This window comes from Phyllostomus discolor, chromosome 10, assembly GCF_004126475.2.
Source record: "Phyllostomus discolor isolate MPI-MPIP mPhyDis1 chromosome 10, mPhyDis1.pri.v3, whole genome shotgun sequence".
Classification (NCBI taxonomy): Eukaryota; Metazoa; Chordata; class Mammalia; order Chiroptera; family Phyllostomidae; genus Phyllostomus; species Phyllostomus discolor.
The window spans coordinates 65,007,342-65,020,359 of record NC_040912.2 but is presented as its reverse complement, the minus strand read 5'-3'; the positions used below and the strand labels follow the sequence as shown (position 1 = coordinate 65,020,359).

Here is a 13,018-nt window from a genome sequence, read left to right as displayed (position 1 = left end):
CAAAATATTCGTGACAGCCATAATTTCACATTTTTTCATGCTTTGCAAACATGTAAAGAAAATGTAAATAAAACATTATTTGATCAGTTTTTACAATATGTCATAATTTATATAATCAAATTTGTGTGGTCCTCTTCAAAATTATCATCTTTATCACTATTTCATTATATATTTATAATTATGCTTCTTCTGCTCAAAGCACTTATGTTTCCCTTCATTAGGAGATGTCTTTGAAGTCTGCAATAAAAATAATATTGAATGTCAATTGTAATTGAAAAATAAAATTTAGCCCTGGCTGGTGTGGTTCAGTGGACTGTGTGCCAGCCCACAAACAAAAGGGTTGTTGGTTCCATTCCCAGTCTAGGGCACATGCCTGGGTTGTGGACCAGGTCCCCAGTAGGGGGCACATGAGAGGCAACCACATATCAATATTTCCCTTCCTTCCGCTCTCTAAAAATAAATTAGTAAGATCTTAAAAATGTCCTTTGTTAAAAAATAAAAATAAAATTAAATTTATAATACATTTTTTGAATGATAATCTAAATTTAAGTAGCACTTGACTGTTAACAAAGTATGATGAAAATTATCTATACTTTCAGTGCACGTTTGCATGTAATTTTGAGATAGGGTCAAAAGTCATTTTAGAAACAAGTCCAAGTGACCAGTCTTGGGTAATATGACTTTTAATTTAAAGCAAGCTACTATTGCTCTGACCAATGTGGCTTAGTTGGTTGGAGTATCATCCTGTAAACTGAAAGGTTGTGGGTTCATTCCTGGTGAGGGCACATGCCTGAGTTGTGGGTTTGGTCCCTGGTTGGGGCACCTAGAAGAGGCAACCCATTGGTATTTCTCTCACATCAATGTTTCTCTCCCATTTTTGCACTTTCCCTTCCACTCTCTCAAAAAATAAATAAATAATTTTTAAAAAATAAATAAAGCAAGCTACTATAAAATAATGGCTAAAAAGTAATGAACTGCTATGAGCTTATGAAAATAAATTTACATACTGGTTTTAAAGATAATTCTATAACAAGAATTTAAAAACACTTTGATCAAAGGCAGAATGTTTATAATAAGAGTTTGGTTTCCATTGGTAGCTGTTTTGGCATACCACACCCATTCTGTTGTATAAGTTCTAGCCTATTTGTTTCAAGATCTCTCACTACTTTGTGTGTAATAATTACAAACTTATCTTAAATTATCTTATTATTAACCTGAGACTCACAAAATGCATTGCTTTGCTGGATTTCCATCTTCAATCTTGATACTATTTACTCTTTGCTCTTACTTGAGACTTAACTGTGGAGTTTATTACAGTCCCCTATATCAAGTCTTGAGAGAGATCTGTGGCATTGTACACCTGGATTCTGAGGGGCTCCTACAATTCCTCAAGTACACATCTAAAATTCTGGTGTGGATACCATGACCAAATTAAAGCTGAGTCATCTGACACATGGTTTGATATACAGTCTCACAACTAAACAGGATATGGAAAATTCGTGGCATGAGAGAAAAGACAGAGAATAAGCTGAATAACTACCTTCAAATTTATTCGAAAATGAAGATTTAGAAAATTGGTCAAAATTATTCTATTGGTAAACATTTGTAAAGCAATTCCATTGGTATATGAATCATAAATTCTATGCAAATATATCATCTTTAGTTTAGAAACATCTTCCTATTTTAAAAAAGCTTTAAGTTAATGTACTTGTTTTCCATCATATTCATAAAGTGTTTGAATTTTTATGTGAAGTTCTCTTTTAGATTGTTTATAAGTATATGTACATATTATATAAGCATTATACTTCCAATGTCCTTCAAATTTGTACTTAATATGAAACCTATGCAAAATTAAATACTTAAGTCTTTCCCAAATTTTATTGGCTTTTCCAATAACAAAACCTAAACAATGAAAGAGATATTCAATATAACCTATAACCCAGACCATAATAGGCTTTACTCTTTTATGAAATGGAAACTGAAGGTACCATGTTCAGAAAGTTAAATTTTAAGTCATTTAATAACAAATTATATAAGCATATGACATTTTTGTGTGTATGTATCTGGTAAGGCCATGGCAGAAGAGACTTTACCTAATTTAAAATCTCATCTGAGCCCATTCATTGTGTATACAGAGTGACAGTCACAAAATTATATTCAACAAAGATGAATTTAGTATATTATATAAACAAGATACATAGTACTGTAAAAAATATAAAAGTATGGTCATTGATGATGATATAATAGCAGCTAACATTTATCGGCTAAACACCTTACATATACTATCTCAACAGATTAACTCCAGTGGATAGGTCCTACTAGTCTCCAAGCTGTAAAGGTCAAGTCACACAAACACAGAGATGTTAAGTGACTTCCTTCAGGTCACACAACTACTAACTATGGATTTAGGATTTGAATCAAAACAATCTGAATTCAAATCCTAACATTCTTGACTGCTAAACCATACAGTCTAATCCAATGCATAAAGTAAGTTTTTACCCTTTCAGAATTATAACCCAGAAAAAAGTTTATAATCACAGATACTTTAGGAGACCATCAATTCCTGTAAATAGTAGGAACTTAACTTTTAAAAATATACCTATACTTAGAACAATTTATTATGAAATAGTTTGGGAACAGAAATGAGCACACTCTTAACAAAGTGAGCAGCCAATATATTTTTTTTTACACAAATCAACCTGAGAGCACTTTTAAACTTCAGTAAAATTTACAAGATGTTCTGTTGGGATGAAATTTTGTTTGATAAATCAAGAATAATCTCATTTAAATCAACAGTGAGATAATTTGAAGTCCCTTGGTACTTACAAGTGGCCATAAGGCATTCATTCTCCTGAAAACTTTAGTTTTAGACTGTCTGGCATTGGCGTTCCTCAAAGTGTTCTACCAAAAAGTCTACAGTGTATGCCAATGGGCATTCTGATTTTGGAAGTAGAAGGAAAATAAATCAACAGATAATCCAATTTTCATAGATGGTGTAACAAGAGGTGCTGAAAACATCAACACAAACAGGTAATTTCAAAGAGTAAAGTCCTCTCCCATTCACAGCTCTCCTTCAATTGTGAATGATCTCTCCCTAGCACTGAGTTCCAGGCTTACTGCACATGCAGAGAATAAAACAGAGACGTGAAAACTGAATCCCTTCCCTGCAACATGTACATATGGGTATATGTACCTAAGTATGCTAATTCATTGGACAATTATGAATCAAGTTATATCCCATGAGAAAACCGTACCTACTCATTCATTTATACAAGTATAACAGGAAAAGAAGACACAGTATCCAAAGAACACTTCAAATATGAAATGCTACACATAGAGTTTAGACTCTAGACTCTATTTTTAAAACACCTCGTTAGATGAAATATGCATGCTTTTATAGACCGACACATGCAAAGTAGGATTAAATACAATTTTTTAAATGTCAGTTGGATATAACTTCAGTGTCTATTCCCAGGGCTTCACATTTTCATGACAATTCTAACCCTTACCCCTTTTAAAATTTATAGCTCATGGTTGGCTTTTAAAAAATAAATACATGAAGTATTTCAAGGGTTTCGCTTTCATTCTTTAAAGGAAGAATAATGGAATTGTAGCAAATACTTATTAGACTTAGTATCATAACAATAAAAACTTAATTTAAGTATATAGTACCCACTTCACTCCTCAAAATTCAGTCAACAAATGTTTTCTGAGCACCTATTACATGCAGACATGGCAGTAGTAGTATGTGTGCCAAGAAGTCATCTAAATTTCTAAGGCATGAAGGGGAGAAAACAAAGGACTAAACTTAAGTATTTTTATTAACAAGTTTATAATCCATCAACTTCTTAGAAAAACCTAAGAAAACAATTGCACACCAGCACATTTGGGTCTTGAGAACATGATTTTCAGTTGTAAGTTAAGACTTCAAAGTTAAGCTAAGGCTTCCTATCAAAACAGTTTATTCTTTTATCTCTTCTTCATGTTTTCACTTTTATTCCACAAAATCCAGGTTCTCTTCCGTAACAACGAATGATACAGCGCATCTTTTAAAAAACGATTCATCTTTCCCCAAAACCAGCCCATACACTGGCCCTCCTTTTTCGCGGGCACGTGTCCTTCCAAAGCTCGACTGGACACCCTCTCACCTGAAAAAAAGTTTGGAGACGACGCTGGCCTTTTCCAGAGGCGACCTCTGCATGGTCTCTGGGGACTCCGAGGTCCCTGCCGGGCAGCAGGGCTCGAGCTCTTAATGCCAAACGCCCCAGTCTTCTCGCTGCCGGCTGCTCGCCCCTTTTTCTTTGACCTGCGGTGATGTCATTTGCTTCCAACTCCCCCCACCACCCTACCCCCACGCACCTCCCCTTTCCTCTTGCTCCTTTCCCCGCCTCCACTGCCCAGGTTAAAAGCTGGGCACCGCCTGGTCCGGCCCCACTTTTGCTCTAGCGGTTTTCTCCACCCCCTCCCCACCCCCGTCCGCACCCCGACCTTCCCTTCTTTCTCGCCTCCTTCCCTCCCTCTCCGCCCCGCGTCTCCCCTCTCCGGATTCTGACTCCCAGCCTTCCTCCCTCGCGCGCGCTCCTTCCAGGACCTTGTCCTCACCGAGAAGCCCCCGCCCAGCCCGCAGGTGAGGACAGTCCTGGCCGCTCTCCAGGTCCAGCCACCAGCGCTTGTGGACAGAGGAGCCACGGGCGAAAGCAGAACCCGCCCTCCAACCAACCCCCCACCCCCGTCCTGGTCTCCTGGACCCTCCTACTCACCAGGTTGCACGGACCCCCTCACGCCACCACCAAGTTCCCGGTGCCTTCCTCCTCCTCCCTTTTTCCAAGATCCTAGCCGGGTTTCGGTTACTTTTGCAAGGTGCATTGTGAAAGGGGAACAAAAATATGTCTCTCCTATATCAAAATGCAGCCTTAGAGAGCCGGAACGTCCCGCGGCAGTGCCTGTTGTGTTCCCTTAGCGCGTCCTTTGAGTGTGGGGGAAGAACGAAGCTTTGTTAGTTTCAGGCTCAAGTAAGTTCCAAGTGTGGCTTAGACCCCTTAGGTGACTGACTGCTTCGGGGTAGAGCGGGAGGGAGGCTTCCTACTAGGAGGTAAAAGGAGTTGCCCCTTTGCCCATTGCTCTCCCAGGATTTGTTCATTGTCTGTCCTAAGTTTTTCAGTCCAGCTTGCGTTTTTAAGAAAAGCTATTGTGTGTGTTAGAGACTACGATGACATGTGGACAGTCTGCAAACTAACCCGCCCTCATATAGATTTCCTAGTCTCGGTCAGCAAAACATCTTGACTAACACGCTGAAAGGAATGCAAACAGTCTTTGAAGCAGAAGTAGCCTGTGAACTCTGACCTGACTGGGGGAAACGCCATCTTCAACCCTCCAAGGGCAGCTAAGCTTTCTTCCCCAGGTGTGGGCGCCTCAGCTCCCCGAGTCTTTGGTACTCAGGTTGTCGGCCTGGCTGATGGTTTTTAAAGAGCCAAGCCTTTAATTCCTGAATCCTATTGTGTAAAAGCAAGAGCATATTTAGTTTATTATTATTATTATCATCATTATTATTTTGAATCCTCAGCCAAGGACATGATTATTGATTTTAGAGAGAGGGGGAAAGAGAGAGGGAGAGAAACATCCATGTGAGAGAGAAACACCGATTCGTTTCCCCTCACAGGTGCCTGGACTGAGACCCAACACAACACAGGTATGTGCCCTCAATGGAATCCAACCTGTGACCTCAGTTTATGGGGGAGACGCTCCAAACAACTGAGCCTCACCCGCCAGGGCAAGGGCACAGTTGAGTTTAAACTGAAAAATTCAAATGAAAGGAGAGAGTTCTGTCTGATTACTTTATTGCCTCTACATCTAAGGCAGGAATATTTGCCTGTGAATTACCTTATTGTTGACTGTGGTTACCCAAATACAGTATAAATAAAACATCCATTTCATAATAATAGAAAGATAAGCACATGTATTTAAATTGAATGTATTCAGCAAGTTTTTATAGCTCTCCTTTGCCTTTCAATATCACCTTTTTTCTATCTTAAAGTGGGTTTTATAAACCTTTAAATTTTATTATCCTAAATTTTAATAGTAAAGAAAATAAGATCAAAGAGATAAACCAAACTGCATAAAGCCAGATACCAGGAAGGAACTTGCATATTTCCAACTCATGATCCTTCCTGTAAAGCCTGCACCCGTGTTTTCTTCTCTCCAGTATGACATACAAATTAGGGCCCTGTCTTCATTATTGACTTTTCCCAAGTATGTGATTGAACTTCACCACCCCACTCCATTGTTTGCTTTGTAACTGCTAGGGTGACCCATCAAATATAATTCATTTTGAAATAAATTAGTAATCAGTTCTTCTTTGTTAACACAAAGAAAGTGACAATAAAGAGATTAAGAATTAGTTCCAAAAAGAGATCACAGAAGCTGACCAAATGATAATGGTTCAAGAAGACCCCCCCAATATGTGCCTATCATCTCCTTCCTCTGAAAAGAATAAATTAATTACTATTTCTCAAATTCATACTATGTGCTAAGCATAATGTTATGTAGGCTTTACAACAACTATGTAAATAGGTGTTACTCTCCCCAGTTTTCAGTTGAAGAAACAGACAAGTTAACAGGAAAGTTAACTAAATGCCTGTGATGACAGAGCTAAGATTCATATCAGGTCTAATTCTAAACTATCACTTCTATCAATGTGCCATATTGCTTCTAATCAAATCATCTCTTGTGTATTTATATATACTATCATTTACATACAAACTCAGCCTTTCTCTTCACAGTAGTTTCATAAAATCATTACTGCTAGACCTATTCCAGCATGAGACAAGAAAGCAGAAACCTACTATACAAACCAAATAGCTACTGGAGTTATTTTTTTAAGATTTTATTTATTTATTTTTAGAGAGGGAAGGGAGGGAGAAAGAGAGAGAGAAACATCAATGTGTGGTTGCTGAGGGCTGTGGCCTGCAACCCAGGTATGTGGCCTGACTGTGAATTGAACCTGCAACACTTTGGTTCGCAGCCCGTGCTCAATTCACTGAGCTACACAAGCCAGGGTGCTACTGGAGTTATTTTTAATAAATAACATTTAATTATACTATTCTAAGTGTGTATATTCATATGTACATAGGAAGACCCAATTTTTTACAATGAACTATTACATCCCAAGTTTGTTCTTAGCATTAGTAAGACTTCAACATAATTCTGATTGTTAACATTATTAACAGACATGAACAAATGAACTAATTGAGACATGATACTAAAGATTTGCATCTAGGTGCATACCTCATTTGGGAAATGCAGATTTATGCACTAGGAAGATGTTCAAATATGGCTGAAGTTCATGACTGAAATCTTGAATGTAGCTTTGAGATGTCAGTCAAGAACAGAAAAGAGATCAATGACTGGATGAGAATAGAAGGTGGTAGTAAGAAACAGTGAAGTTCTTCTCTCCATCCTGCTCAAATATAGTTCATAAAATTTTATATAATATTATAATAGTTTACATTTTTGACACTATATATGCCTGGTGCCATACCAAATACTTAAAAAGGCATGTATTGCCTTTTTAATCTTTATAGCACCTTCATGGGACTGGTACCTTCTTCATTATCCATGTATTATAGGTGAAAAAACTAAAGAAAAAACTAAAAAGTTTAGTAATTTTCCCAAGCAAGTTGCAGAGTAAATAATAACAGAGAAAATTGAGATTTGAATCCAAGCAGTCTATTGCCTGAGCCCAAGCATTTAACTACTATACATACTTCTCCCAGAGAATTTTCTAATGTTTTAAGCAGCACTAACCTTAAATATAGAAATATTAAGTGGCCATTTGTATGGCATTTATTATTTTTTTAAATTCTTACCTGAAGGCATGTTCACTGATTTCTAGAGAAAGAGGAAGGGAGAGAGAGAAAAAAAACATCAGTGTGAGAGGAACATTAGCCAGCTGCCTCCTGTACACACCCAGGTATGGAATCCATAGCCCAGGTATGTGCCCTGACCAGGAATCAAACCCATGAACTTTTGGTGCAGGGGAGGATGCTCCAACCAACTGAGCCACACCAGTCTGGGCTGGCTATATGGCATTTTTTATTGTGGTAAAATACACATAAATTTTACTTAGGTGTACAGTTCAGTAAAAGCCACCCCAAGAGGGACAACAAGATCATCAAAAAAGAGAAGTGCAAAGTCTTGTCAGTATCACATGGATAGGCTGGATCTGCTTATAAATTACCTAAGCTAGAAGAGTGAAAGCAGCCAAGAGTCTTCCATAGTGATGGCCAAAGGTACAAATATACATTATAGTCTTGCAGAGATGTTTCCTACCCGAGGGAGGTGTCTCGATACACGGTTAAGCCAGAATGTTTCCTTTTACATCTTCCAACATTGGGAAAATGTAAAAGGAAAGATGTTTGAGCTGACAATTCTGCTTATAGACACACATGCACACATACTTCTGTTTATACATACATAACCCTTCCTCACAACCTCCTTGGAGACAAATTGTGTCTTCTGTTTTCCTTTCAACTCTTCTCTTATTTAGTAATACAGTATATACAATCAAACACTTGGGGTATACTGATCTAATAGTTAAAATGCCACTGTAAGGAGGAAATCTGAAGATTTTCAAGAGATGAAATGTTACCATTACTCTTTCAGCAAGCAAGAGCTCAGTAACTGCTGTGGCAGTTATATAGAATAAGACAGGATCTCCACCCTTCAAAACTCAGAATCTACCATTGGTCATCAAAATTCTATGAAGGTGGTATCAGAGTACAGTGGAAAGAACTTGGGCTTTAAGGCAGTAAAGAGCTAGGTTTTCAATCTGAGCACCACTATGTACTTAGCTGCTATGTGGTCTTGGGTAAGTGACTTAACTTTTCTGTGTCTCATTCCTTTTCAGAAAAGAAAATAAAGTTAATAACAACCATTTCATGTACACTACAGTGAATACAGACAACAATATTGTATTATAATCATCAAACTTGCTAAGAAACTAGAACCTAATTATTCCAGTTCCTAAAAAGACAGTATAATTATGCAAGGTGATAGACATGCTAATTATTACTATAATGACAATCAGAATCCAATATATAAATGTATCAAATCAACATGTTATACATCTTAAATTTACGATGTGTTTTATGTAAAATATGTTTCAATAATAGAATAATACCCATATCATGAAGTTGTGAATGCATTAAGTCAGGTTCTTTCTGCCTCAGTACTAGTGACATTTGAGGCTGGATAATTCTTTGATATGGGGACCTGTTCTGTGCATTGTGGAATGTTTACCAGCATCTCTAGTTTTACCTTCTGGGTGCCAATAGAACTATCCTCTCCCAAGTGGTGACAACCAAAATTTGGTCACCAGAGATTTCCACACACCTTCTGGGTGTCAAAATTGCCCCCAGTTAAGAATCACTGGATGATATTATGTGATGCATATAACAGACATAAAGGGCTTAGAACCTAATGGGTTTCACTAAATTTTAGAAGTTATTATTACATATCACTGGTAATAAATCATAAATCAGTGTAACAGCAAAATGGAATGCTACAGAAAACTAAACTCCACAAAGGATTTCAGAATTCACAGGAAAATTAAACTCTCTCATTCCCTCTGAAGGTATTTGTTTGTATTTGGACTAGATAAAAAGGAGGATTCAGGTACCCTTCAACTGTAAGATAATTGTGACTTACAGAAACAGATTTTTATATAGTAAAAACATCCAAATTCCTTTTGCAACTGAAATGACATTTGAAAGCTCTGTTTTTCAATTCCTCTAATTTTCAGCTCTTCACCAGTGGTACATTTCTAAAATCTGTGTCCAGATGGAATTTAGCACCCTAATGGGTCTTTTATAACTTAAAGGTACTGCCTCATAAAGGAGCTCTTAAAAATCTTTAATCTGCACAGAATTGATGCTTATTAATGCTACTAATAAACCAGAACAATTATGAGAATACAATAATAAGAATATTCAGAATACAACTTTATCATAAATATAAAAGCTAATAAATCTGGGGTTTTCTAGAACTGTTGTTCATGAAATGTTTCATTATTTATATTGGCTCTCTTCATTTTCCTACTGAAGCTTTCTTAGAAACAAGAGAATTCATAATATGAGATTAAGTTTGCATTGGTGACATCATGCTGAAAGCCAGATGCTATCCATAGAATTAAAATTGTGGTGTGTATTTGAACACTAAGAAGAAAAGTGGTTACTTTTTTCTTTAGGGGAATTCTATACTAATTTATATGCTATATAGAAGAATTACATTTAGAAAGGCAGTGGTGTACAGTAAATAAAATAGTAGGTTATTTATTTATTTATAAATATATCCTCCAAAATTTATTATTTGTAGTAAAACATGTATCTTAGGAGAACACTTGAAATAAAGAATAAGAAGAGACTGCATGGAAATTCTTATTGTACTTGGAAACTGAAGTAATTATGAATGTTTTAGCCATCAAAGTCCAAAGTCTGGTATCTGACAGAAGTCAATATGGGGAACTCTTTCCCTGGGAAGAAAAACCATCTTCCCTCCATTCCAATTTTGGAAAAATTTGCCATTCAAAGGCTTATAGAATTATCATTGAATGATATGATGAACAGTATTTTTTCAGTTATAGTTTTTTTCACAAAGACTTATTTTATGGTCATCTCTTTCACTAATCCATGGTTAAAACCAAGGACACAATATAAATTCAGTTACTCAAGGAAAGTTATTTAGCCTAGGAAACTAAAATTTGAGAATTCCCAGGTTCAGAGTCTTCTTTCTGATTTGCTTTAATTTGTTCTGTATAGACAGAGTCTATGAACTCTTATTGTTTTAGGAAACTAAGCTGGCCATTTATTGATTTTCAAGTTAACTGTGATTGGTGAAACTATATTGATAGATCCATATAGTCAAAAGGACAAACAATTCCTGGTTCACTGATTCATAAGCCTCCATAGCCTACATCCTGGTGTCTCACAGAGTGACTGCAACCTCCTAGCTTCAAAGGCTGTTGAGAGGTAGAGCTGATGAAATGATGGCAAAAACTTTATGAAACCCTTATATATGTATGCAAAAATTATGTTTAAAGATATGTATAAAAATTTTCTAAACCCCTTCTGGAACAAAGTATGTCATATAATTTAAAGAAAATCAAATTGAGAACTAACTGAAGATTAGCTAAAGTCTTATAACCAAGGATTTACAGAAGGCACACCAAGACTGGTAGGAAGGGCAGCAATGCAAAAAGGCTGGCCCTGTTCCCATGGGTGGTGGCTCAGGTCCTGGAGGGATATCTCAGTTTCTACAGGTCCCCCCTGAGAAGTATGTGTCTAAACTCCAAGACAGGCTGCCCAGCCCGGAGCAACATAGTCAGGAAGAGGTACCCACATAACATCTATCCGTGAAAAGCACTGCGGTTTCTGTCCACTTAGGAAAGACAGGAGACTGCTAGAGACACATGCACCTTTATAAAGGGCTAATCCACAAACTTTCATTTGCAACCACTCACCCAGGGCTCCATCAGAGGGCTGGAGCAGAGTCAGGTGAAGAAAGTATGGTATTTGTAGCTCTGGGGAGCGATCTAAAGGAACAGCCAGCAGGATCCCTATGCTAACTCATTCTCCCACACTGGGGCACTCCTCTATTCAGCATCAGCCTAAAGGAAAACAATAGCCTCACACTCTGGACTCCCTCTCACCCCACCCTTTGGGGCTTATGCCCTGCTGAGGAATATAATCAGAAGCTCTTTCAGTGATTGAGCTTAAACAGGCAGCTGGCAGGCATAGATAGGCAGAGGCAGACCTCAGGGGGCCTCAGGACCTTTGCTGACCTGTTCTCTGTCCCCATGCTAGTAAAAGCCAGCTTTGGTGTGCAGATCGGTCCTTCCTGTGTACAACCAAGAGCATCAGAGGCAGACACAGACTGTCAATAGCGAGTCGAGTAGCTCCAAACAAGTTACTGAAAGCCAGTCACAGGCAGCATCTTATATTGTTCTGCACCACAGTCCCTCCCAAGAGACCAAGAACCAACACACTCAGCTTTAGACAACATCACGGCAGGATCCAATAAGCTTCATAAGCGGCATATCAATAAGGAGATCTAAGCAGGAACTAAATCCTACTGAGGCAAATTCCACTTTGTATGGTCAGAAACCTACACAGCAACTCTCATGCCGTGGTCAGGGTTGAGCCTCACAGCCAGCCTGAAGGTCGATCCAATGCACTAAGAAGCCAGTAATAATCAAGACTCAATTACAACAGGAGGGTCCACATAACTCACATAAGGATACTCCTGTATTACCCACCTCAGGTGACCAAGGAGACTGCACCACTGGACCCTACAGGACACTTACTACATGAATATTCGGAGTCACAGGAGATTTACCTAATGTATAGAAAGAAACACAGAGGCGGCCAAAGTAGGGAGACAGAGAAACAGACCCCCATAAAAGAACAGGAGAAATCTCCAGAAAAAGAGCTAAATAAAGTGGAGGCAAGCAATTTATCACATACAGAGTTCAAAATAATAGTTATAAGGATGCTCAAAAGCATAAAAAAGGATACAGAAAAAAATTACAAAGGACAGCTTAGAAATGAAGAAAACAATAGCTGAAATGACAATACACTGGAAGGAAAAAGCAGTAGATTGGGTGAAACAGAGGATACAATCAGCAATTTTGAAGACAGGGTAGAAAAAAACACCCAAGCAGAGCAGCAAAAGGAAAAAATATTTTAATGAGGATAATTTAAGGTACTTTGGGACAATGAAGAGCATAACAGGAGAAGAGGGAGAGAACAAGGGGTCAAAAACATATTTGAAGACATAATGATCAAAAACTTCCTTAACCCAGTGTAGGAAAAAGGCACACAAGTCCTGAAGGCACAGAGTCCCAAATGAGAAGACCCCAAAGAGGTCCACACCAAGATACATCATAATTTAAAACCCAAATGTTAAAGACAACAAGAGAATCTTAGAAGTAGCAAGAGAAAAACAGTTAGTTACCTACCAGGGA

The 13,018-nt window shown here is 37.8% G+C and overlaps 1 protein-coding gene across 7 annotated transcripts in view; it reads right to left on the bottom strand.

Annotated features, from left to right (window-relative positions):
• The window catches only part of CFTR (CF transmembrane conductance regulator), a 210,937-nt gene extending 206,625 nt beyond the window's left edge, over positions 1 to 4,312 (bottom strand). For all 7 annotated transcript variants that reach the window (XM_036010839.1, XM_028525739.2, XM_036010838.1 and 4 more), the window contains exon 1: positions 4,149 to 4,312. In XM_036010839.1, coding sequence (XP_035866732.1) covers positions 4,149 to 4,201 — 53 coding nt within the window. In that variant the 5' untranslated portion in view covers positions 4,202 to 4,312. The remainder of the gene's footprint in view (positions 1 to 4,148) is intronic.
• Positions 4,313 to 13,018: the final 8,706 nt, after the last annotated feature.